Genomic DNA, 27,870 nt, shown 5'->3' on the forward strand with positions numbered 1-27,870 from the left:
TCGCCGGTGGTGCATGTTCGGAAACAGCTTGCAATGTTCAGGACGAACTGAGACTGTCGTATGGAACCAGCGTAATTTATTTACCCATCTGCGTGTTTCTTTTACGTTGACCTAACAAAATGTGCCAACACGCGCACGTAGTGGTCGCGGGGCGTGTTTTTATTTCACCCAGGCCACTTTCTTCTGGTTAATGTACAGTGCTGCATTGAGTGTGAATTACGGGTGCTATCTGTGTGTCTGCAGAGAGAGAGAGAGACAGAGAGAGAGAGAGAGAGCGAGAGAATAAATGTTCGTGCACCGCAGAGCTTGAATGAAATCCGTCGTTAAACCTCTTCTAGAGTCAACTTCCCGTACATCTTTTTATTTTTTCGCAGGATCCCTCTGTTTTCACGTTCAAGCATCGGGGTTCGAAGCGGTCATGCCTTTTGTTTTAATTTGGGAGACGAGACTGCGGAGCCATTTGCACGATGATGATTCACGACTGGACGGAGTTTAAAAAATGAGGAAGCATTTTTTTCTAAAGATACTAAAAAGATAGACAGGAGGCCTCGTCGTTCCGCGGGCCCTGATCTGTGCGTGGGAAAAGGGAGAAGAAAGGAAGAAACCCCGCGCCCGATGAATAAAAACCGAGCGAAATGGAGCACGAGACACGCGCGTGGGGAAATATGGACCATATCAATAATGACGGCGGTGTGCGCGAGAACCAGATCGATCCGAACAAAATGAAGCACTTCGCCTCCTGAGCATTTAAACGGACAATTTTTTATTTACAATTTCAAGGAGAGGGGGTTCCCGTATTGTTTTTTTGTTGAGAGTTGCAACAGCGCTGAAGTTCCATGCAAGTTCTCCTCTCCGCTTTCTGTTGATTTCTTTGTTCGTTTTCTTCTTTTCGGGGGGATTTGAATTATTTTTGATCCTGATCCATAGCGTTTATATTATTCAATGGAATTATGTTATCAGTTACCGGTTTTGCCTCTAGACAGGCCGGTTCCCAAACATGTTCTCAGCCGGAGGGGAGCCATCAGTTTCAGCTCCAGTTCCTCTTTATTCGGAGCCCCCGACCCGAGGCAGCTGTCACAGGTAAGACGAAACACATTTTTGGTCGTGTCTCCTAAACTTGGGAAGCATTTTTGAATTTCACACGCGCTCTTATCAATTCGAATCGCGTATAATGCGCAAAAACACGGTCTAGTCAGGCAGCTCACGAGATTTCGAGACATTTTGCGAATAGCCTATAACGTTACTGTATGTCTTCACGTTTATCTGTTCTTGTGCTTGTTTAGGGTCTTGATCATGTATTACCTCAGAAATTCCCAAGAGTCAGACTTGACAAGAGAGCGCGTTATTTTCCCTAATTATCTGTTGTCGCTGTCATACTGCGGTGTTGGCAACACAAAATATGTTTTGTTGTCCCTTTGTGCCGCATGTTGACAGTCCTTTCAGACGTAATGTATGTCAGTCCCCCTCGCACACGCAACTTTGTTGGGGATTCTCTTGGACGGCCCTCGCGCAACTTGTTACACCAGTGGTTCTCAAACTGGGGGCCCCAAAAATAATACAAGGGGCCACAGATTTTGTGGCATTTATGGATATTTATCATAAATTTTGTGAAATCAATTCTTTTGGTTGGTGGCGTTGTTTTTCTGATGTTTGATAATTCAGTTAAACAATGCTAAAATAAGTTTAAGATTAAGGCTTTATTAAAGCTTAAGAAAGTCTTTATTTGGGGGGCCGCAAAGCAATGCACTCTACACAAAGGGGTCCTTACAACAAAAAAGTTTGAGAACCACTGTGTTACACCATTGCGGGTGATATAACAAGCTCATTGATCTGGGGCTTTAAAGTGGCACTGCGTCCCATTTCAACCATATTTGCTCACTTTTCGAGCTTGTATATTGCACACACAATGGGCTTGTTGTGCACACAATATAAGCATTTCTAAAACTAAAGTGTTTAGTGTAAAATGATGAACTGTAGTCATGTGTGCCCCTATTGTGTGACGGTGTTTTATCTTTAATCAGAGATAATTGGTATCTTCAGGTCACAAAGATTGTTACTCACTGTACAAGATAAATTCTGTAGTCTTCGAGCAAGCTCACACAGTGGAAGATAACATGCTCGGCTAGTGAAAGAGGCCCTGTAGGGCTTCGGGGCCTAGAATTGGAAAAGTAGTCAGTCAATAATAAGGGTCATGTCACCAAGCAACTGCTTGTATTGAGAGTTAGATTAGATAACCCTTCTGTCCAGTGTATTGCCTCAACCTCTCTGCTCGTGATGCTATCAGAGATGCTATGCAAACACATGCAAATGTATTTGTGAGCTGCTTTTCTTGTCAAATTAGCTCATGTTTTAAATTGTAGTGCAGAAAAACAATGAGCACTATTGTAGGTCTGAAAATGTGACTTTTAGTGCTTTTGTTGGGAGTTTGGCCCAGAATGCATTGAGATTGTTTGCCTCTCTTAATGGCTTTGCTTTGGCAAGCTGTGCGCAAAAAGCATTCATCCCTTATCTCTGTTTGTTATACTGCAAAGACCAACAGCTACAAACGCCTTCACAGAAAACACAGTGACTGACTGAGTGTCTCCCAGTGAGCTCTCCCTAAAATCTACCGAAGCATTCCCTGGAATTTCGGCCGTGGGTGGAATGTGGGATAAACTCGGAGCGGCCCTTGGTCCTGACACATAAAGGCCTTTGTGTTCCCTTCATAAGGATGTAAAACATATTCGGGAATTTGCAATAAGATTGTTGTTTGAAGCCACATTAACCAGTCTGTTCTCAGGTCACCGTATGAAATCAGCTTTCAGTGCAGCCATCTAGAAAATAATGACATGAAAGATTAGACTTTATAGCAGACAGAGTGTTTAGCCCCACTTTTAATCATGCTCACGTCATCATTTCTAATCCGTTCCTAATTATATTACTATGGACTCGTTCAGTCATAAATATTACATTTTTGGGATGCAGTATGTCATTTTTGAGTCATCAAATAGGGCTACAAAATGGACACATTGTGACCCAGTCTGTGAGAAACAGGCTAAAGTCTCAAAATGTAGTTGTGAGGTTACAAGCATGAAAGTTTGTTTTCAGCCATTCATTTCCCTATGATTTCGATGGTTGACATGATCTTACTCAGTCAATATTAAAGATTTCAATGTTCTATTTTTACAGAATGTTCATTGCATCATGTTGGATAATTTTATGTAGAAAACAGAAAATCACAAAAATGACTTTAGTTGGGTTTTCACAATGTGTGTATTTTGTAAATCAAATCTCAGCTGTTCAACCTGTGGAAATCGTGTTCTATTGACAAGGCATTGCTATGTGGTTGCTAAGGTGTCCTGGGTGTTTTTAACATGTTGCTATGGAGTTGCTAGAATGTTGTCAGGGTGTTCTGGGTGGTTGCTTCGTTGTTTCTGGACCAAAAAAGACCAACCCAAAGTCTCTGTGTTAAGGCCTGTTCACACCAAGAATTAAAACTATATTAGCATCCAAATGACGGACAGTAACATTGTGTTTATTCTAAGCTTGCATGCAGAATTTTTGCATTTTATATGTGCAAGCCCTTTAAATTGGAAAGGTTTTTGATTGACTGTCAAATCGCTTAGAATAGAAATAACATAGATCAACAAATCATCTAAAATTTGAGGCATCATTTAGGCATGACGAACATTAAGGCATGCAGCAAGGTTTAAAAAAAAATTGGTGAAAGACGTCACAAGTGAAGTTAATTCAGGAACATTCAGAAGGTTATATGCACACTTTGCAGGCTCATAGAGGAAGAGCAATTAGCTTTTTGTAAACACAGATTTTTTTGTTCCCGCGCAGCCATAAAACACAAGTGACCATTGGTTGCAATGCTGGTGCGGGTATAGTTGGCCCTGGCTGCTGTGTTTGTTGGAGGCGAGGCAGGCTAACCATTGCAGAGGGAGGTAGTCAAGCATGTGCCTGGGCTCTGGGGGCATTGCTTTGGCCAGCTGCCAACATCACAGATGGCCAGGGTCTCTCTCTTTCTCTCTCTCATTCTTTCTATATCATCATTCTTCTCACTTTTTCGGTAAGTTTAGTCTTCCTCTTATATAGATGTCCCACCGTCTTTTTTGTTATCAGTCACTGCAGAGCAGTGAAAAGCTCACACATGCAAGAACACTTCGCTGCAATGTTGAACAAAATTCTGTTTGTGTTTCATACTTTTCTATGTTTTTAACTGGAACAATGTGTCCTATAATCGATTACCTTTTCTAATTTCTTGCAATGTTGCGTCACGTCTGTTGAGGTAATCGATTTTTAGATTCACGTGTTGTTTCAGCTCTTACGTGTAAAGTACTTAAAGTGATAGTTCGCCCGAAAATGAAAATTCTGTCATTATTTCTTCACCCTCTTGTCATTTCAAACATGTAAGACTTTATTTCTTATGCAGAATACAAAAGAAGATATTTTGAAGACTTTTGGTAACCGAACAGCGGCGGCACCCATTCACTCCTATTGAATGGACACAGAATCAATGTGCCGTCGCTGTTCGGTTAACAGCATTCTTCAAAATATCTTCTTTTGTGTTCGGCAGAAAAAGGAAAGTCATACATGTTTGAAATGACACGTACTTGATGACAGAAATTTAATTTTGGGTGAACGATCACTTTAAGACTTCAGCCAAAGTCGTGCGATTTGGGAAAATATACCAGCTGTACCTTTTTAATTGACTATTTACCTTTTTCACCCATCCCATAATTGTATTTTTTGTTACTTTTAATTTCTGTTGTATTTTAATGTGATGTTCTTGATCAACTTTGCCAACCATTAATGATTTTTGTTACTTTTTCAGACTTTTTCTAAACATGTAATGTTGCCATTTCTAATGAAGTTCCTGCTGTGAACTACAGTTAAGTAAAAATTTGTTAAAGCCAATGTTAGGTCTGTCTACAAAAGATAAATGTAGCTCAACTGGTAGAGAATGGCCCGTAGGTTTGATTTCAGAGACACGCGCATACTGATAAAATGTGTATCTCAAATGCACCGTAAGTGGTTAAAAGCATCTGGCAAATGCGTAAATGCAAATAGCAACATGTGTCTTTTCGAATCTCGCAAACATGCCAGCTTGATTTTCTTGCACTGTGCGGGCAGCTGTGCGGACCCTGTGAATTTTCCTGCTGTGTCTAGCGGGATCTCTCGTTCCTGCGCTCGTGAATCACACACTCCTTCATGTGCCGTGTTACTTTACTGCGTCAACGGGTTATCAGCAGCGTGACGGCGTGTTTTTGCCACTTAGGCGGAGCAGCGGTGCAGTCCGTTCCAAACACCAAGTGAAGCATCGTGACCGCTATATCTGCATGCTCCGTCGGCATCCAGCGTATGAGCACAAGGCCAAAGGTAGATGTTTGTGTAGCTGGAAGGCCTGCGTTTGTCAGAGGTCATATCAGCCCCGTTTGGTGGCGCAGACGGCGCGAGGAGTTTTTTTCGAAGGAGTTTGTTCATCTCACTCATGCGATAAGGTTTTTTGTGCCGTGTTGTTAGACTGACGTAGTTTCAGGATGTGGTAAGAATGTGGAGGGTGCTGTTCAGTTTTCAGTATTTCACAACTTGCTGCTGGTGTGTGTAAATGTGTGAGTAACCCTTACACCATTAACATTCAATGTGCGTGCTTTAGTTTTGTGCAGCGGTTGTGAGCTTGAATTTGCTTTTAAGCATTGCAGCGTGGGTAGTTGCTCCTTGAGTAATGTTTGCTTTCGTTTTTGCCGTTCAGGTCGTTGAGTCTTAAAGACGGATTTTGAATGCAAGTTTATCAGAATGACGGATCCGGCGTATTCATGTTTTCCATTCGTTTACAAATGACGCAAACAAAATCTCCACCCTTGTTTACAGTTGAATATCTCTCACTCAGAAAGTTGGTCTTTTTGCTGTCCTGATGTCATTTCCATTACACGAGGGCTTCTGAGATGTTTGTTAAATCCCTTTCGCAGTTTCGTTCGTCGATTGGATTGTTGGCAACTGCTGAATGTCACAATGTAACACTGATTCACTTCCTCTCACATTAATCCTTCTTGCATCACAAAAACGGCCATCAGCAAATTGTGCTAGCAGGAAAGCTACCGGATTTGCCATTAAGAACACACAGTTCTGTTGCGCAACAGAACTACCCGAAAGAGCTCCGAGAAAGGCAAACTTTGTTTACAGGTATTGCTAGCTGCTTTTCCGCATGCAGCGAGAAGGCTGTTCTGAGAATGTGCAGGTGTGCTCCATGAACGAGTTTGTTTAAGCGCAGACCAGCTCGACTCCATAACATGCGCTGTAAAAACAGCGTTTATGGCTCGGCACTTACAGGAATGTGCAGTAGCGTTATCCAGCATCTCGCAGCACGGTGCTATAACTCATGAGGACGCTCTGAATTTATGAGGCCTCTCTCAGGCCTGTTCCTTTAATCGAGGAGAGTTTAGAAGCACAGCGTCAGATAAGATTGAATGGGAATCTGTGTAGCTTCCTCTTTTGTTTGCTCGTGAACGCGCTCCCATATTTTGCACGTCTGCAATTAGACGCGCGGAAGAAATAAGTTGGAGCTTGATGATAAACTGACCGTTATCGCTTTGAGGGGGGAAAAAAAACAGAGGGTACGTGCTCGGAGGAAGGAACGCCGCGCGACCCTGCAGCACACCCGAGGTGACCTTAAGCTGACGTGAATCTTTTTGCTTCGTTTCAGACCTAGTCAGCTTGGATCAAAGTCAGATAAAAGCTGTAATTTTTGTGTAGAATTATTTGCGTACCCCCGAAAAAACCTCAGGTAGACTCTTTGTAGACTTCAGGGTCATGAGACCAATAGGAGAACATCAAATATTCTCAAGGTATGAATTTAACTTTTAATATACTTATTATTTCTTTACGATTAACAAAGTTTTATAGGCAAAATTTCATTTTTTTTACATTAACATGCATTCTTCTCTCCCAGCTTACTTAGTATGCAGACGGCAGATTCAACTGCAGACAAAACCATTGGTAGCTTAACTTAACACTATTAAAAAATAAAGCTCTGTTTGACCCGGACTGATTTGGTCTGTAATCGGACGTTACACTCTGCGGGACAGGCCCTTGGATCAGTACCAAACGGATCACTCATTCGCCAAATTGTTTTTCCGCTGCTTTAAATGTTAAATCTAAATCGATCCCAGAACTCACCCCGACTCCCCTCATAACGTGTTGTCAGGGTTGTTTTGTTAGAACCCCGGCCTGGGATCCGAGAGCACGAGGTCAGGAACTGGAACCTCACGAGGACCACGTCACGCTCTCCATCATGACACTTCCTGTGTTTGACTCAGGAATCTGCAGCTGCGACGGTCCCTCTCACCATCGCAGATACTCTCAAATACAAATACTTAGGCCATCAGACACGTGACCCGGCGTGCACCTCTCGTGCCATTGATCTCACATTTAGATGCCTGCCAGTAACTCCGTTCTGGGAGGAACATGCAAAGCGGAGAGGATGTTGGGACACAGTGGTGGGACTTTCCCGGGGCGTAAGGACAAGTAGAGGTGTCACATAAAGCCTGTGAACAGGGCTGCGTGACTGCCTTTGAAACGGGTGTCTTTTGAGTTGTGAGAAAAGTCTGGTTTCTGTGGCTGTGCTTTGCGGAGGTTTGGCTCGTCCAACTTGCCGTTCTGCTATTTATGGAAATGCTTCTCCACAGATAGATGTGATGACGTCACAGCTAAGATAGGCCAACTTGGGTCTGGAAAAGGGAGCGTGTTTCACACCTGTTCATTAAACCAGCCCCACGCTTAAAGGGATGGTTCAGCCAAAAATGAAAATCCTCTTGGCATTTCGAACGTATGAGACTCTTTCGCAGACCATAAAAGATATTTTTAAGAAAGTTGGTAACCGAACAACGTCGGTACCCATTGACCACCGTTCGGTTACCAACATTCTACAAAATATCTTATTTTGTGATCTGCGAAGGAAAGAAAGTCATACAGGTTTGAAATGAAAATAGGGCGAGTAAATGATGACAGACTTCTCATTTTTGGGTGAACTATCCCTTTAACGAAAACATTTCAACGATTATGTCTCTACATTTCCATATTTCGTTTTGGAGACATTTTTGGGCTGAAATTTCAAAAATGTGTTTCGTCTGCATTGATGATGCATTTTTAAGTGAAATGGTCTTCAGAATTTGGTGAGACCATAAACAATGCGTTTTTCTGTGTACGACACACAGTTGAAAGGTTTGGAAAACATAGCGCTTGGTGACATCATCCCAAAAAGAACGTTGAAAGTGAAAAATTGCAGACAGACGTTTGTTTTCGTTGGTTTAACACCATGACTGATTCATGCACAGACTTCCAAAACTTCACAATAAGGAAGTAAATCGGTCAGTTCTTGCTGACGTATGGCTGGTAATATATTACTTCAAAGGTGATGTGTTGTTGATCGTGTGATCTATTGTTGTGCAAGAGTTGGCGGTAGAAGACAAAACTGTAATCAATTCAAACAAACATATTATGTTTGCTCACCCCAAAGTGCTACTGTCATAATCTTTCATTCAAACTTGAACCAGAATGGTATGAGATTCCTAACAAAAACCACAAATGTAAAATAAATACGCTTCCTGATAGCAAGCTCACAATTCGATTACGAGAGCACGGCCGAGAAGTTGGCAGTGTTTTATTTAGAAAATGAAGAATGCAGTCTTCTCTCTGTACCGCTGATAAGACACGCTCCCCTCCCTCCGGCCCCTCCCACTACGTGCGTCAGTGGCACTGCTGGTCTGGTTGGCTGTTGCTAGGCGCCTGTGTTTGTGTGTGTATGTGAGAGAGAGTGCTCGAGAAATGGAAGAAGAGAAAGAGAGAGACATTTAGGCAGCTTGTGAAAAGAGTGTGTGTGTAAGACAGCTGCACGAAGCTCAGCATGCATTCTGTCTGGGCCTTGAGCCGGTCTCTGGCCATCTACAATCACACATACACACGTCCACAAATCCATGCACCCACATTCTGACATACACCGTAACACCTGACTGCTAACTTGAGACCTTGAGCATGATCCACAGATTTTGCAAGGTCCAATGGGAATAGCTTTGTTTTGGTCTATAATTAAATGGATTTTTTCTAAGGTAGGTTTCGTGGATTTTGTAGTTGGCTTGGCTCTTATTGTGAGATAGATTGACATGGTAACTCTTTACAGCAGTTCCTTGTCTGTTTTGGAGAGAAAACTCTGTTAATAGACCTAGACTGTTTGACTTGATGTTGGCGTGTCAAGATCAGATGCATATTGTGACTTTAACAGTGTTTCCGCTAGGATTTTGTGAAACTGTGGCGATTGATGATGTCACACGCTAATTAACATATTTGTGATGTCATCACGTAGTTTTAATACTGCGTTCAAGACACCTCGGAAGTGGGCTATTTCCCACCACAAATGCGAAAGTAACGTCTGGATTTACTAACATTAAAAATGTTTAGTAACATTAATGATTTAGCATTAAACATTACAAGTATCTTTTAAGAGCACCGTTCCAATAATTATTTCCAGGTTGAAGTGGGAATGATCGAATTTCCGAGGGCGCGTTACATTGCCCAATGAAGCCGTTGAACTAGGGCTGGGCGATATATATCGCGATTCACGCTAATTATACATGTCTAAATCGATTCTGTGTTTTATGCACAGCTTTTCCGTGAACTACGGCTCTTTGATCAGTAGGAAGTACTGCTCGATCAAAAATCACTACGAGATTGAGTCGTTTATAACGTGCATTTGAAAAAGCAACACTCGTCTATCATCACTATAAATCTACGTATTATCATGAAAATACCTGAAAAGGTTTGAAGAACAGCGATAGGATATGACCATTGGCATTTCCTGGAACTAATCGTTCTTCTTCTGTTTCCCATATTCGGAGTTTCTGCGAAGCGCCCTCTGGCTTTCAGATGTGGTGGCATTTAACCGTAATTCATTGAGAAAGCATAAGAATCGCACTATATTTCGCCCAGCCCTACCGTTGACATTTACATATTTTCTGTTTCTGTTGTCAGTTCTGTTTTAAAACAAAGACTCATCTTCTGATAAAATCACCACACACACCTTAAAGAGCGGAGATTTTGGATAAATTCTGTCAGACACAGCGCATGCACAGCCTCTGTCTTTGTAACCATGTGCTTATTTACAGACAAACTGTGTTCGTGCTTATATATCCAAACAGTCGATAACAGTGGCAGGTTTTGGAAAAGCTGTGTTTTACTCACAAGCCGACCGCCGTACGGTAAATTAAATATATGCTGATTCCCCAGAGATACTCTTATTATAAGGAGATGGAAGGGTCTGTATGGCTAACAAAACACATTGACATCCATTAAAAACTAGCATCTGGACTCCATTCCGGCGTTCCGCTGAAGCCAGGGCATTAGCATTAGCCGTTACACTTTTTTGACTAAAGGTTTTAGGCTTTCCATCTAGCATCTTCGGCTTCTCCTTGCACGCTGCCGCTCACTCACAGACACGTTTCCTGCACCGGGAAAGCTAGACCTTGCGCTAGCAAGGCAATACTGATGACATTTACGGTTTATCCAAAAAGACACTAGGATAGGTCTGTCGTTAAACGCGTCTTCTGAACAAAAGCCGTTAAAGAGGTCAGAAAAGTCGCTAAATCTAGTGAAAGACTTGCAAACTTGGCAACAATGGCCAGACAAATGATAAATGAATGGGGAAACAGTCCGTCACTATTGTCATAGCGGGGAGGATTTTTGGCGTGGTGGCCTGCCACAGCAACATGAATATGGCGGAAACTTGGAAAGTTGCTAGCGTGCGGTTCGGTAATCTAAGCGAGATTATCTATGCATCATAATTTATCAGAGAGGATACCGGGCACAGACCCCAAAACCCCCACCTACTTACCGTGGCCATAGCAGTCACCTCACTCATTCTGTTGGGTGTTTGTGTTGCAGAATGCTTTAGAGTTGCTTTCGTCTCTGTGAACATTGTGCATCCTGATCCAGATACTTCAAATAATAACGTAGTTAAATGTGGCTATACCTGATAGTCTAAAATATTTTGATATCAAAAATAAACTGGATCAGTGTACAGTAGTAGCAAGATGCACATGTAATCTGCACCTTGAGATTTCTGGAGAATCGCATGACCAACACACTGTGTGTTTATTAAATATGCAAATTTGCAAGTTTGGTTATGCCTTTATCTACAGTATGATATGATGGGTATATGTAGAGTTTAATACATTTTAAAGGGATAGGCCACCTAAAAATGAAAATTCTTTTATCATTTACTCACTCTCATGTCATTCCAAATCTGTATGACTTTCTTCTGCTGAACACAAATCTAAAATCTAAAATATCTTCTTTTGTTCTCCAAAGAAGAAAGAGTGATATATAACACGAGGATTTGTGAAGATCCAGCTGTCATGTTGATCTGTGTTGAGTGTAAGTCTGCTTTAACAGAGATTCTCATTCAATAAATGAAATCTAATGAAATTGGACATAATGAAAGTTGTACTAAATATTATCTCTTCTTGGATTAGATGGTTTAACATGGTGATCGCGTTTGACCTTTTTTCATGCCTTAGTCGAACCTCTAGTGACTCTGGAACCTCTGGAGACGGTGGTGTTGTGCCGTGTTACTGCGAAGTCTTTTGCCGAATCCATCCTTTTTTCACACAATCCTTGAACCTGTTTTGCCTCCAAACATTGTGTCAATAATTGGCTTATAGACCCGCAATGTTGCGTTAGGCTAACCTGGGCAAATAGAGCCCATCAAAGCATTGCTAAAATTCTCCAAGAGCTTTATAAAAGGTCCCCACCATTCAAGTGGTCCCGGGGATAACTAGCAATATAAAACATGTTTTCCTTGGCAATTTGGACATCTACATTTGATGTATGATGGTTATTATATAGTCAGGGCTCACAGGCTAACTTGAAAGTTGTATGGGCTCTTCATAGGAATTGACAGATGTGAACTTGAAAGGTTACGAATGAGTTGTGTTACTATAGTTCCCTTGAGGAAGGCACTTAACCTCAGGTGGTCCCAGTGGGACCGTTTCTACAGTTAGTGTAGTGCAAGTTTCTTTTGGGCTGAAATGCTTTGACACCTTTGAACATAAATTTTGATTTCAAATTTTCTACAACAGAAAGTATAAGAATGCAGTAAGTAAGGGATAATGTACAAGCAGCCGGTTGTTATCGCAGAAATAAGCCCCGACAGTGTGATCATCTTGTATCACACTGAAGGGGCTTATTTCTGCGATAACAGCCGTCCGCTTGAACATTATCCCGCTTATTACACGGCTACTTGCCACATGAGAAAAAACTGGACATGAAATGTGAATTTGAAATATTTTATTAGCTCATTTTTTCCAAGTGCAAACCTTCCGCGAGGAAAAGGTAAGAAATGACGTTCAAATGTCACGAACAGGCAATTTGGTTTAATCATTTGTAAATATAATGTCATATACAGTATGTATTTAAAAGACATACTTATATTTAATTTATCAAAAAAACCCGTCAAAATGATTTGCTGCATTTGGGATAACATATGTTATTAGTTTTGAGAGGTTGTTATCTGGGAATAACGAACATGCAAATGTCGTGACTGGCAAATCAGAATCAAGCATTCCAACGAGCCGTGTTATGAAGTTATAAAAGGCATTAATGCACAGGTTTATCACTCAGTATTAATTTAAGACATGTTAATAAGCAACAACGTTTTTCTAATGTATCATACTAGATACCCAAGTTCTCATACGTCATTTTCTAGACGCTTTGTAATGTGTAGACATATTTATATTACGTTTACACAAAGCCATTCATTTGCATTGCAACAAAACAGCACGTCAAGCACGAGCAGGCATGAGATCATCTAAATAGTTTTCGTTGAACATGATGTCTCAGTGAGGTATTTAAGAAAGATCAATGCATGACTCATAAAAGTATGAATTGTTTAACAAACTAGCTGGATGGGTTTAGGTGACTGGTCCGCCTTCAGGGTACATTGAGTTTTTGAGGTAAACGGACACAATGGTGTTTCTGTCTCTCAAACATTTTGACTGGTTATAATTGAAGTGAGGGGTTATCTTGTTAGAATCAAGTCTACGTTTTTGTGCCTTTGTATTATGAAATAAGTTAATTATAATACATGATGAATTGAAACATTCAGATCTTTCAGTGATCTGGCTTAGGTTTTTTTCTTTGTACTGTAGGGTTAGGGGTTATTTTTTTATAAATACTTATAATTAAATGTTATGTTTCATGTGTAATTTTAATAAATTTGTTTCATTTTAATTAGTTGAATATTTGCAAACTTTGACATGTTTCTGTTTGTCACAATGCTGGACTGCTTGAAATGGGCTAAAATCAAATCTTCTTTTTGAAAAAAGTTTGACGCATGATTTGTGAACTGTTAAACAAATGTAGATGTGAGCACTCTTCAAACATGATTTTTATTGATCAACATTGTTTTTGAAAGGTAGTACTTGCGTATGTTTGTCTAATTGCAGGAGTAATTGTTTTAATGTTCCATTACCAAAATGATTATTTCTAGGGTTATTTTGGACTGCGCCCTTTTCCATCTGTCATTCTTGAAATTCAGGGAATTGTTTAAAAAATAAAAAATTTGAAATCAATCCACCTGAATTATCTATGAACTGTCTGGACTAACCTGTTATTTATTTACATGTTGTTTTTGGCCTTGCTGAAAATCAGCAAAAGCGCAAAGACCATCACGCCTAGCTGGCGCACCGTCGGCCTTGTCCTCCAAGAAATGAAACTCCTCCGTACCCGCTCCGCGTGTTCGGCTGCGCTGGCGTTGCTCGCGTGCTCTGCCCATATGGGCACACCAGGGTGGTTTGTCATGCCCCGCTTAGACCCCTTGTAGAAATTACTCGCATGCAAAAACACAGAGTAATGTGTTGTAAACACTGAGTTTGTTGATACTAAAATACTGCTGCGGCGACAGCGAATGACTCGGGTCAGTCTGCACAAGCAGGATGTTGGTTATTGCGGATTGAGGATGTCAAAATGCTGTATGAGGGTTAATGAAAGGTTTTTTGTTCTCACTAAAGTAACAAACTAAAAAAAAGTTGCTAACTGATGAACTACATTTATCAGTAGCAATAACATAGCTCGGCTGTTTTCAAAACATCGTTTTTTCCTGCAGGAGGTACTGATTAGTAGTGTAGCATTACTCAATGTTACATTGCTGATTTTGGTCACATTGTATTGTCAATAATGTAATCTAAACTTTCTTAGAGCTTTGTGAAGAATTCATTTTGGCAAATATTCAGACAGCTTTTGAAAATAAAAGATTCACTGATTTATTGGAGTCCGTTCACATTTGTCCCATTTGTAGCACAATAAATCGCTGAATGCTTGTTTATCATTTATAAATGAGCCATTTTAGTTGTATTTAAATTATATAAATTAGGGTTTTGTATTTTTTACCACAAATATAAATCTGTATAAATAAACAGTGTACTATAATAATATTAAGGCATTTTATATTTGATTTAGTTTTTTTTATCTGTTTGATTGATCTTTTTTTTATAGCCGTTTCATCTTTATTCATTTTGAATTTTGTGCATTTTTGTGAATTTTGTCATCACGTCCAACTTTTAATCACTGAATTCCTCCCAAGAACACCAGCTGCAGTCTCAGCCTCAATCACCAGAACATTCAGAATAACCTCAATTGCTACACACATTCAATAACATCACTTCCTCAATCGTGTTGAATTTTTCAATGTTTTGTGTTTTTTTTAAGTGTAGTTTTTAAACCCTGGATATACTTCATGTCTAAAAGGTAAATATCATCCAATAGCATAAATTCTTTATATTTATAAAATGTTTGGTTCCAAAATGAGATGACTCCGTTTTTAAAATTGTTTAAAAATCATGTTTTTTATTATGTTACCATGTTTTTATTGTGAGTTATTATGGTTTAAATCAAAACAAACCAAGCAGAGTTTGATTGATATTAATTGGAATGCACAATGAAAAAACATGATTTTTGAACAATTTAAAAAAGGGAGTTATCTCATTTTGGAACCAAACTCTTCAAACATTTCCCTCTTATACAGTACTGCTTTAATTGGTAACTTGTTATATAGCTAACTACTACTCGTATTTTATATTTTATTTTTAACTACTTGAAGTTTCTATTCTGTTCACAGCCCTTAGTTAAAACCCGTCTGCCTTTCTGAATGCAGGTTTGACATCTGGTAATATTAATACCTTGACCAAATCACACCATCTTCCAGATTACCAGAGCTTTCATTTTCGATAAATGTGTGATTACGCTTGTGCATTGTGTCAAAATCCTCCGCAGCTTTCTGTAGCGTGCGTTTGCGGGTTTTACCGGACAGAGCCTGGAGGCGCGGGTGAGCTGTTAATGGATGAAAATCAAGTATGCAAATTGGTTCCATTGACGTCAGAGCCTGAATTGTGTGCCATCTGGGGACGCCCTGACCGGCCATCTAAAAGGCGTGCTGAAGTGCTCGTCTTTGTGTGGGTCCTTTTTGAATAGGTGGACGTATCTTGTGCTCTGAGGATGAGCTTTCCAGATAGATGCATGTATTTTCACATCTGTACGCATGTGCGTTATACATGTCAAATAAAAGACCAAGAGGCTCACGTATTGATTTCTGAACATTTCTTCCCTCTCACAAAGCGTTTAACAAGCTCTCCATGCTGTTCTCTAGTGTTCTCACTGTTCTGTGTGCAAGTAGTGCTTGTGACATCCAAAAAATAAGCGTGTGCTGCCTTTAAAAAACAATGATTACCCAAACTGCGTGTTCGGCACAGAGAGGCCTCTTTCGAGTGCCGTGATCAAGTGCAAGCTCCGCCCGCTGCCCCTGGATGGGCCAATCATGTGTACAGAACATCTCGAGTAGCGGTGCAAGTGTCTGTTCTCGAATCAATCTCCCAATAGCCCAGCACGACCGCGTAATGGACAGGAGAGCAGATTACACAGGAAAGATGATGCAGTGTTAATTCAGTGAAGCTGGATTCACTGCGTCTGTTTCCTTCTGCTGATGGAAAATTGCTGTGGTGTGTTTTGGATTGCAGTAGGGATGAGCTAAAGTTCAACCACCCAGTGTGTGCATTTGATCAGCCAATTATTTATGTGACTATAAAACTGTTAATCATTAGAGATTAATAGGCAAGATGTGTGAGGTTAGCTGGTTGGTCAAAGTCTTCCTTTTTCTTGTGCGCTTTTTTCTCCTTTGCATTATCTTTCTGTACAAAAATGCTTAGAGATAGTATTGTATGCTAATTGTTAGGGATGTAAGGATTCACCGTGAGCCTGTTGAAAATCGATTATAACGTGATGATTCAAGCCGGTTGAGATGTTATTTGAATCGCAATACATGTTTTGAACAGCAGGGGTCGCTGTGTTCACTGCTAACTTGGAAAAATTTGGATATGCTTATATTTTTTAAATGTAAAAAAACCAAGAAAAGCACAGACTGAGTCATAGTTTGTTTATATTAAAGAGCCTTTTTGTATTATTCATTTTTTATTTGATAATTGCAGTTTAGTTTTGTTATTTGACATAAAGTACATTATAAAATAAAAAAGAAATGTGCAGCATTTGAGAAATAATATGAGGGCAGTTGTTCATTTCTAATTTGTCTCGACTCATTTTGTAAAAATAAACCGTGGATAAATCACATCGTGAGATCAGAATTGACTGCGTACTACGTACGTTAGCCTACTAGTTTTGTGGTGAACACAGTTTATCTTTGCATCACGAAAAAAGTCATGGGGTGGTTTCCTGGAAAGGGTTTAGACTAGGCCTTAGTTAAATTAGGACATTTACAAGTAGGGATGTAACCGTTCACCGCGAGCCGGTTGAAAATCGATTATAATATGTGATGATTCAAGCCGGTTGAGATGTTATTTGAATCGCAATGCATGTTTTGAACAGCAGGGGCCGCTGTGTTTACTGCAAACTTGGAAAACGTTGATATGCTGATATTTCTTAAATGTAAAAGATCCAAGAAAAGCAGACAGACAAACATCTTAGTTTATTTATATTAAAGAGACTTTTGTATTATTCATTTTTTACTTGATTTGGCATTTGTTTTAAAATTGCAGTTTAGTTTAGTTTTGTTATTTTACAAAGAAATTTGCAGCGTTGGAGAAATATTAAAAGGGCAGTTTCTAATTTGTCTCAACTCATTTAGTAAAAATAAATCGTATCGTGAGATCAGTATCGTGAATCGCATCGCAAGCTGAGTGAATCGTTACATCCCTATTTAGTTTTAACAAACATGCCTTACAAAAAAAAAACATTTCTAATACAGTGGCACTGATTTATTTTAAGATATCCCTGTCCGGAAAACCGTCCCTTAGTTTTTAAATTGTTATCTAAATATATATTCCATTTAGCTCAATTTCTGTTAAAGAGGCTACAGGAATAAATCGCATCCAGAATAAAAGTTTGTTTACGTAATAATATGTGTTTGTGCATATTTATTTTGTATTTATGAACACATACACACACATACTGTACATGTTATGTAAGCACAAACCTTTATTCTGGATGCGGCTAATCGCGATTAATCATTGAGCCCTTATTTCTACACGAAACGTGTACTTTTCCAGATCCAATCAACTTACAGCAGAAAAAACAAGCCACACCCTCTATTTTCTGTTTAATTTGGAAATACACCACAATACTTCATTTGATCACAACTTCCAGTTCATGCTTCAATATTTCTATTTCTCACTTTTCAGAATTTGAACACTTTTCAGACGAATCCGCAGTTCCAATATCAAAAATGTTTATGATGTTGTTGGTTGAGGTTTATTTGAATATACACTGCTGAGCATTTGGTTTGTATATGAGCTTTTCCCGCATGTTTGAGTTAATGCAAATTCTAACGCTCATCTGCCTCTCTTCCCCCGCAGAGACGCGGAGCAATCTCCTACGACAGCTCTGATCAGACCGCTCTGTATATTCGCATGCTAGGTAAGCACCATCTTCCCTGTCTGATGCACGCACGCACGCACGCACACTCACAGCCTGTAAACAAACTCAAACCTTAGCACATCGTACAATAGATTGAGAAACAGAGAGGGGTTAGAGAGCCTCTTCCATCAGTCAAAAAGCCTATGATAATCTCCTCATTACATCCCCAACTTAAGTCATTCCTCACATGGGAATCGCTTAGCATTTCCCCGAATTTTATTTGGATTTAATAGGCATCAAACCCCCACCAGGCCTAATTGCTGACCCCCGGGACTTCATTTTAGGTTTAAGATGTGGCCCTTTGACTTGATAGGACAGCACAGAAAGATCAAGGGGCCTGCTGTATAAACGTTCGATGCATCCACCCCGGCCTGTATTTATCTGACAGGTGGTTTTGTGTAAAGTTAAAAGTTCATGTTAACAATTCGCTACCTTGGAATTATAAAGTTGTTTCTGCATTCTGAGTGGTTTTGAGATTGAGCTTCAAAGTTTTTGCATTCCATTTGACTTTGTAAATGGAACTTTTTTTGTTTCCTAAACAAAATCTCAAAATGTTCACAACCTGAATAAAAACATCACATCATGTAAAGAAGTTGTCACAGAATAAGAATATGTGAAATAACTCCGTAAGGTTCAGAAAAGACCCTTGTATAATTCCAAGGTAACGAATTCACAAATGATAATCCTTTTATTGATTATAATAATCCTCTTATTTTCAAGATGATAGATTCTCCCCGAAATGGTTAATATTAATACATTTTAACCACTGTTGAAAACAAGCTAAAAGATGACATGTTGTAGCGTTAGTTCAAACAATTTATTGTTATTGAAGACCAATATTTGCGCAATAATCGAAACAGAATTGCAATATTATCATATTGTGACTCAGAAATGTGACCCAGTCTGCGAAACCCTGGTTATAGTCATTTTTTGTGATTTACCGTTTTCTACATAAATCATTCTACATATTATAAAGAACATTCTGTAAAAAAATGAGTATGTCTATGTCAAAGATTGAAATCATTGTTGGTCATTTTTAAAATCTTAAAAATCTGACGGTGTATGTTTGAAAGTACTTTTGTAGATAGAATTGTCAATATTTATTTATTTAAATATTTTTAATAAATAACATATTTATTCAAATGGACCAGATAGTGAATAAAAAGCATCCAATAAGAGTCCAACTTAGAAAATAATTCCTTCAACACTTTTTAACAACTTCCAGAGACCTCAAGAAGCTGGGTGATGAAATGACAAGTGTACGAATTTGCAAATTCTATGAAGATGCTAAAATATAACACAGTTTATTTATTTTGGATGCTTTTAGTCACAACATATTCCCACAGTTACAGTTATTTCATGGTTTTGATGGGTTTATTATTTTTCTAAAATGTGATCAAAAATAAATCATGCGATCCCAAACTTTTGACTGGTTGTGTATTTCTATCATTTTTATTAGATTTTGCGACTTTAGCCTGGATTTCGCAGACACTCGCAAGTCGTTTCTTTTTTGGAAAACCTGTTTTATACATCAGACCCCTGATGTGTGCTATGAAAGATTTAAAACCTCACTACGCCGTTGTTCCGCACGTCTAAATGAAATCAGATTGACCATCATTTACCTGATCAGATCGCAATCAGACCAGTTCATCACGTCCAACTTTTAATCACTGAATTCCTCCCAAGAACACCAGCTGCCGTCTCAGCCTCAATCACCAGAACATTCAGAATAAACTCAATTGCTACACGCATTCAATAACATCACTTCCTCAAGCATGTAGCCAACAATCCAGTAAAAGAGCTAACCCTGACCTAATATTTGAACGTAATTTCTTGTTTTGTTTTGTCTTTAAGCTGTGACAAACAAAATCAAAACCTCATTCGTGTTTACACCAGGTATGAACCAACACATCTCACCAGGAGAGACAAACGCTCACTCGCTTTCACAACCTTTCCCTTTAATAACTCTTCCACACCATCTTCTGACAGACCTGCGTCACTGGGCACAGTCTAATCAGTTTTTCACATACAAACAATCCTCTGATAATATTGATGGGTCAGGTGAGACGTCTGAGCTGTGTTAGAAGGTTGCGTAGGTTAGCGTAAAGTGACAGCGGCCGTTGAGAACGCTCTTTTGGTTCCATTGGATATGGCTCTTGCTTTCTCGCGGCTTCTCTTCTGCATGTTGGAATAGCTTCCGTCTTTCTTTTTTTTTAATATGTCTGATTCGCCTGTTGCATGCGACGTGGTGCCTACCTTCAGTCCAAATCTGATTGCTGTTGTTTTGTTTAGTTTAAAGGGGTCATAAGGCGCGAACATGTGTGTTTCTGTGTCTTTGGTGTGTTATAAGTTGCCCATGCATGTATTAGACACGTGAAATTGCAAAAATTAAAGTGTGGGAACAAAAGATGCATTCTATATAAAAGCGAATGCTCACCCAGACCTGCCTGAAACGCCTCGTGTAGCCACACCCCCACAAATCTATGTCAGTTGGTGGTATGATTTGACTAAGACCGCCCAAATGTAAACGCAAGTAAGGTGGGCGTACCTGTCAGTACAATTGAGGAGGAACCTGATGTTCCAAATATGGTAAGAGGCGTTACATTTCCCTCACACGCTTGCAGTATTCCACCAATCACTACACACTGGTTAACTGGCCAATCATAGCACACCTCGCTTTTCAGAGCCATGAGCTTTGTCAAAAATCTGCGAGTTTCAGAGAGGCGGAGCAAAGAGGAGATACAAACATGCATGGTGTGTGGAAAATACAGCGTTTTTGAACCTTAAATCATGTATACACATTGCATTACATCTAAAACAAACAATAATATTCATTTTCAGCCGTGTCATATGACCCCTTTAATACTCATGTCTGCCTTTTTTTGGTTTATTTGAATAGTGTTTTTACGTCATTGTAATTCACAGTTTTGGTATTTTGATAGGGGCTTGTGTAATATTCAAACAGCTGTTTTCAAGTAAGTAAATAAGCTGGTCAGAGGCTGTTTTATCTTTTGATTTTTGTTTAATGACCCACTATTGACACATTTACTGCACATGAACGCCAATCAGTACTGACTGACATGTTGGAGGCTGCCATGACTCGGTTAAAGTTGCGCTCCCCCTTCCTCTTTTCCCCTCCATGCAAATGCATACACACACACGGCCAGAGATTGATGAAAAGGCCCATTGAATGACTTTCAACAGATGTGACTTTAGTGCTTTGGCAAGCCTCGTCGAAGTCCCTTTGGTTTCCTCTCCATTCTGTCCTGGGCTGAAGCACAAGCTTGTCTTTCTTCCATGCGTCCTCCTGTGCTGCTAGCCGTCTGAATACTAATGCATAAATCCCTCTGGCATGGCCGTGCATGGTGCCCCCCTTCATTCCATTGGCTGTACATGTTTAAGTGTCTCTGTCCCTCGTTGTCTGACCCGTTACCCCGCTGCGAGTGAGAGTCTTGAGGACCTGTGTTTTGATGCCTTCTAGGAGATGTGAGAGTGAGAAGTCAGGTTGGCTTTGAACCGGAACGAAGAGGCTCGCACCCGTACCTGGGCGTCGATTTCCGCACGTTGCACTGTGAGTATTAAAAATGCATGAGAAATAACCACAACAGGTGTTTTTGTTTTCTCCCGATAAGTTTGTTCTAAATTCACAGCTTTAAGCTTAGAATGAATTAGAAACCCAAAAGTCAAATTACGAATCGGACAAACAACTAATACCATAAAGCTTGACTTGGAAACACTAAAGTCAGACCCGTTTATGCATTTAATCATCTGAAATAGCACTACTTTGTTTTTATGGTTTATAACTACAACATTCCATGTGATTTGATGGATTTCTCTTATTGAAGTTGTTTTTTTACTAATAAACTCACTGCTACTGTTCATATACCAACATATAAAAGCTTAGGTCTGTTTTGAGTTGCATGTTTATTGCTAAAATGTATAGTCTCCAACCAAAATTTTAAGGTCCAGTGTTTGAAATTTAGCGGCATCTAGTGGTGAGGTTATGAGTTGCAACCAATGGCTCACTCCACCCTTTCGAAGCACTACGGTAGCAGACACAGAACTAAGATCAAATTATAGAAAACCCTTTTTCTAAAGTCTTATAGAGTGTGTTGAATTAGTTCAATGAAATCAAATCCCTAATGCAGTTTACATAGGATTTTTACCTTGAAACCCTACTGTTGTGGTCTACTGCTTTTGTTCTTCTAACCAAATTATACAAACCCTCTTCCCAAAGTCTTTTTAAAGTAGATTTTAACAAGTTTGTTCTCTAATAGGATTCTTACATATGGAGCTGTTTTGTTGTGGTTTGTCGCCTTAGTGTACTTACCCGATTATTTCATTTAACCAAATGACAGAAAATCCTTTTCCCAAGTCTTTCCCCTTTGTTTATGCTTTGAATTCGACAGATCCATACACTCAAAGAGAGTTTATTGCTCTTTTGTTGTGGTGAAACAAAACTCTGTTTGAGACTTTTGACACAGCTCTCGTCTTTTGTGCTCCGGTCAGACGTGACCTCTCGCAGGGTGCCTGCGCACAACAATCGCACCAGTGGCAACTAAACATTAAAACGGCTAGGCTTTCGAATCCGCCAAAATCCACGCGATGGGCTCGATTTTGTTTCATTTAACATGATGTTTCATGTCCTCTTTCTCATGTGTATGTGCAGCTCGTGCTGAGTCGGCAGGGTCGATCCCGGCGCGGAGAATCCGGAGGCTTTTTAGTTTCCAGCGACACCTGCTTTCGTCACGTCTGCTACGAGGAACGCCACATCTCAACCCCCTCCACATCCTGGACGAGGACTACTGTGGCCAGGCCAGGGTACGCAGCTGTGCATTATAAAAAATCCTCAATGCATACTCATTTACGTTATCACGTCATTACGGTTTGCCCAAAGTCAAAATTTTATCGTTCCTCTTTTTTCACAGTGTATGCTAGACAAGGTTGGAAGCTGGAATTTTGACATATTCCTCTTTGATAGACTTACGAATGGTAAATATTTTGATTTTACTGAACTTTGTAGTGTCTATACCTCTGTGTATGTACGTAGCTATGTTTTATCCGTAGAAATGAGCTGAATCTGCGAAATAGTTTGGGAATAATTAAATATAAACAATATATAATAAAGTGTACACATAAGATATATACAGTATATACAGAAAAATTGAAGCCGTATGTGGTTCATAATTAGTTGTGGTCAACAGTGCCACCTGCTGGTTAAAATAGGATATTGCGCAACAAGTGCGACACCTGCATCCTCATTCCTTATGATCCTTTTTCTTTCTTTTAAGGAAACAGTCTGGTCTTCTTGACATTTCATCTGCTGAACCAGTACGGCCTCATTGAACTCTTCCAGCTAGACATGGTTAAACTGCGTCGGTTTTTAGGTAAGCAGTTTTTAAAGAACCGCCTGTCTGTGATAATAATATGAAGCTTGCTGAATAGCTGTCATTGAACATCGTGTTCTGGTTTTTAGTTTTGGTTCAAGAAGACTACCACAATCAGAACCCTTATCACAACGCAGTCCATGCTGCCGATGTGACCCAAGCCATGCACTGTTACCTGAAAGAACCCAAGGTAAGACATTCTGCCAAGGTTTCTATGAACTCAACTGTGGTTACAATGCATATCGGTTGCTACGCTTTTAAAGAGTAGTGCTCAGAAATCCTCCAGTGAGCCGATAGTAAAAGCGACAAGGAAACTTCTTAATTTGATTGGAAAGGACTCTTATGCATTTTTATACAGTATACACTACTGCAGTGGTTCTCAAACTTTTTCGTTGTAAGGCCCCCTTTGTGTTAAGTGCATCGCTTTGCGGCCCCCCATATAAAGACGTATAATCTTAAACTTAGAATTTTAATTAAACCAAAAACATTCAGTTATACAATGCTAAAACCTCAATTCTTTTGGTTGGTGGTGTCATTTTTCTGATGTTTGATTGCATAAAATCTATGATAAATTTCTATATTTCATAAAATGCCACAAAATCTGTGGCCCCCCTGGATCCATCTTGGGGTCCCCCCATTGGTTTGAGAACCAATGCACTACTGTTCCAAGTTTAGGTTTGCTTAAATTCAATGTTTCCATGAAAGCTTGTGTCTGGAAACATTCATTTCTTTCATTACAAAACAAGAATTTCATTTTCCAAAGCGCATTAACATTCTGCATTAAACCAACTGATACATAAAAGATGGGTGACGATGTAAAGGGTGTAAGGGTGACGATGAGTCATTCACTACTTGCACACTTTGTCTTTGCATCTGTCTCGCAGCTCGCGCAGTCCCTCACGTCATGCGACATCCTCTTAGGGTTGGTGGCAGCGGCCACACATGATCTGGACCACCCTGGAGTCAACCAGCCTTTCCTCATCAAAACCAACCATTACCTTGCAGCTTTGTACCGGGTTAGCGCACCGTCCAATGAGATTAAAGCACATCATTAGTTACATTATCCTATTTACGTTTTAAGTAAGCCGCGGCGTTTGTAAATATGTCAAAGTTACTTAACACTGACTGGTGTTTTGTGGCTCTGTAGAATACCTCAGTTCTGGAAAACCACCACTGGAGGTCTGCAGTGGGTCTGCTGAGAGAAACGAAACTCTTCTCCCATCTGTCTGTGGAGGACAGGTTAGCGTCTGCTCTGTTAATGGTCTAATGATCCACACACTGAAGGATTGTTTGCTATTATTCATAAGGGCTTGCCAAGTTGATCCGTCGGTGTTGACATGATATTATAGCTATTATTGCACTATTGTTCGTTTTTTTCTGCGATTTGTCATCAGTCTGAATATGGAGAGGCAGCTGGGATCACTGATTCTGGCCACGGATATCAGCAGACAGAACGATTACCTGTCCCGATTCAGGACTCACCTGGATGAGAACAACCTGTGTTTGGGAAACGCTTCTCACCGGCATTTCATTCTGCAGGTGGGAATTTGGAATTCAGAATGAACTACAATAAAACTTGTATTATACTATAAATATGATTTAATTTTCTATCATTCCTGTTAGTGAATATGAAATAAACTACATTTGGATTTTGTTTTTTTGCTGTATTTTGACAGATTAGTATTTGAAATGTATCTTTTATTATTATAATAAAACATAATATATTGTATTATATTTATTTGGGTAAAATATTTATTTTAATTTTGAATAATATAATTTATTCTATTATAAAGTTTAATATATTTACTCGCCCTCATACCAACCCAGATGTAACATTCTTTTTTCAGTGGAACACATAATCATTATATATTGCTCCTTTAAATTGACTGCAAACAGACAGATCCGAGCACTAAATGTAAAGCCATGTGTTAATAACTTCATTTCTTATTGCTTCTTGCACGTCTCGTGACGAAACACACACATGGCAACTAGTCACGAGACGCTAGCTTTTTCCAGTTTTCATTTTTGGCTGAACTATCCCTTAAACCAAGTTTGGATTCTTGTGGTTGTTTTGATGGCCAAATTTAAGAAAAGACACGCACGCATCCATTAATCTGCATGCGATCATGTGTTCCAGATGGCATTGAAGTGTGCAGATATCTGTAACCCATGCCGACCGTGGGAGCTCAGCAAACAGTGGAGCGAGAAGGTTACAGAAGAATTCTTCCACCAAGGTGCCCAATACGATCACGACCGTGACGTTGTTTGTTTGATCCGCTGTTCCACAGTTAATCTCTGTATCTCCATATCAGGTGACATTGAAAAGAAGCATAAACTTGAAGTCAGTCCACTGTGTGATAGTGAAGCCAACACCATAGCCAGTGTTCAAATCGGTAAGAGCGTCACGGTTTTTATCTACACGCTCCGGGTTTACTAGCTGTGCATTGTAGTAGAAATGCTTAACTACATTCAACGGTTTGTTCCTGGTCACCAGGTTTCATGACCTACGTGGTGGAGCCTCTATTCGCAGAGTGGGCGCGTTTTTCAGACACGCGGCTCTCTCAAACCATGCTCGGCCACTTGGGTCTGAACAAAGCCAGCTGGAGCGCCATGGAGCCGGAGGCGTCGGGAAGCTCAGAGGAGGGGGAATCCGAACAACCCAGTTCCAGATCTTTATCTCAGGGAGGTCAAGAGTCATGACACCCCAAAGGTCACATGGGGGAGAACACCTCTAACTGCCATCAGCCAAACATCTAAAGTCACATTTGAGTTGCTCGCCGCCCATCCCGAACCAACCACTGATGATTCGTTTCCTTTTCTGTTCTTTTGTCGATTTAATTTATTTAATTTTAAACTCCCATTTACCATTCGACATAGAGCAATACGTAGATACCTCACTTGGCTACTGCTGCGATATTTTTTTTTTTTGTTCTCTTTTAATTATTGTGACGTATTTATTGAACCTTATGTTGTTGTTTTTGGGCGTTACTAATTCAGCTTTGACAGAAACTGTAAGGGAATGTGGGGTGGGATGGAAGCCCCCTCCTATGGCTTAAAAGTGCCATTTTGAGACAATTGCTCTGAACGTGAGTATTTAGAGGTGAGGTTTTTACAACTGCACCAAGAGACGGTGTGTGTGTGTGTCTTTGAGTGCGTGCGTGCGTGAAAGTGCCAGTGCTTCTGCAAATCAATCTTCCTCCTCGTGTACAAAAACACAAATGTGAAGAGCCCAGTCCTTTGCTGCCTCTGAAGACTGTTTACACACGTTGTTTTCTAAATGAATCATGTTAGTTCTGTGATTATTGCCTTTTAAGCACAGATGTGAAGAACCACTTGTATATTTTTCGCAACCTACTGCTGATGATCAACAAAAATCCGGTGGACTGCAACTCTTTCGGCGTGACGCATCAGATGCCATTCGTGCTCCATCGCATCGCCCCTCTCGTCCCCGGGACACAGGGCGCCGGGGTCCAACCTGACACGCCCCTACAGACAATGCCCTAGTGTTGAAGGAACATCACTCCAAAAGGTGGCAAAATGTAGTAGAGATGAACCCTTTCGACCACAGAAGAATCGTGTCACGGGACGTGTAGCCGAACGAACTGTCTGTGGATTCTGCTCAGGGTTTCATCGACCTACGTATCGAGAGAAAACAAGGAAGGAAAGGTGCCTTTTAAAGGTAGCCACACCCCCTAACCCTGCCTCTCCATATTTTGTAAAGAAGATAAGAACTCCTTCTCAGAATGTCTCAAAGCCACTCGTCTCTTCGGAAGACTGCTACACAATGCCTTAAAACTATGCACAAAGCTAAGTGACCAAACCAAACCTGTCATTTTTCATTTTAAACTTCATTTAGTGCACTGTCTGACCCTTTTCCTTTTCGTCGTGGAGAACATTTTTTTAATATATGGATTGGTTTCATGATTTAATTTTTAACATTTGAACATTCCGTTTGTTTGTGTATCGTTTTGGATTCTGTACAGAATGGACAGTTGTTTATTGTGCTTCTCTTGGCATTTAGAGAAGAGGTGCTTTATTTTAAGTGGTTGTATTTTCATTGTAAGTGCTGTAAGACTGTTGATTTAAAGAAAAAAAACTGTTTACAGTTTGTTGTAACAGCCATTTGGGGAGATGACCTTATGTGTCGAGCCATTTTGTAAAGGCTTTGCCGTATAATCTTTTGATACATGTTGCAGTTGCATTTTCGATGAATAAAACTTCACAAAATGTTTCTCTATTGAATGGCATAACTTGTGCTGTTCTTGACTATTTGAGTAATGATTAGGGCTGTCCCGACTATCAAATTTGGCTGATGACTAATTGTCTATTAAATAGTTGCGATCATGACGATTAATTATCCATTTAAAGGCTTTGACAATTAGAACCATTAATTACAATTAGTTTATTCAATGAATAAAACATCGATACATTAAGAAATGTGAAAATCCTGTAAATAACTAGTGACATTCACTATAGAGTGAACAAAACTGAGATACGAGGATGATGTCGTCTTGCTGTGTAGATGCAACAA

At 39.9% G+C, this 27,870-nt stretch overlaps 1 protein-coding gene across 8 annotated transcripts; it reads left to right on the top strand.

Moving 5' to 3' along the window:
* pde7a (phosphodiesterase 7A) lies at positions 1-27,581 on the top strand. Of its 8 annotated transcripts, none has more exons than XM_057322295.1 (15): positions 1-1,080; positions 17,892-17,952; positions 19,807-19,848; positions 20,895-20,927; positions 21,434-21,523; positions 22,622-22,773; positions 22,881-22,944; positions 23,244-23,339; positions 23,429-23,529; positions 24,224-24,355; positions 24,487-24,578; positions 24,734-24,878; positions 25,477-25,573; positions 25,652-25,732; positions 25,834-27,581. In XM_057322295.1, the coding sequence occupies exons 1-15, from the start codon at positions 943-945 to the stop codon at positions 26,037-26,039; spliced, it is 1,530 nt and encodes a 509-aa protein (XP_057178278.1). In that variant the 5' UTR covers positions 1-942; the 3' UTR covers positions 26,040-27,581. The 8 variants fall into 8 exon arrangements, with proteins under 8 accessions (XP_057178278.1, XP_057178279.1, XP_057178280.1 ...); XM_057322296.1 differs by having other exon boundaries at positions 21,437-21,523; XM_057322297.1 differs by lacking the exon at positions 20,895-20,927 and having other exon boundaries at positions 2-1,080.
* The last annotated feature ends 289 nt before the right edge of the window (positions 27,582-27,870 follow it).

The sequence above is a fragment of the Triplophysa rosa genome, linkage group LG23 (assembly GCF_024868665.1).
Source record: "Triplophysa rosa linkage group LG23, Trosa_1v2, whole genome shotgun sequence".
In the NCBI taxonomy this organism is placed as follows: Eukaryota; Metazoa; Chordata; class Actinopteri; order Cypriniformes; family Nemacheilidae; genus Triplophysa; species Triplophysa rosa.

Bases quoted from the DNA above. Each gene is read 5' to 3' on its own strand.
- pde7a (XM_057322295.1), top strand. From the start codon at position 943: ATGGAATTATGTTATCAGTTACCGGTTTTGCCTCTAGACAGGCCGGTT. The intron at 19,849-20,894 runs GTATGAACCAAC...GTATTTTGATAG, and splicing joins CTCATTCGTGTTTACACCAG to GGGCTTGTGTAATATTCAAA. The intron at 21,524-22,621 runs GTGAGTATTAAA...GTGTATGTGCAG, and splicing joins CGATTTCCGCACGTTGCACT to CTCGTGCTGAGTCGGCAGGG.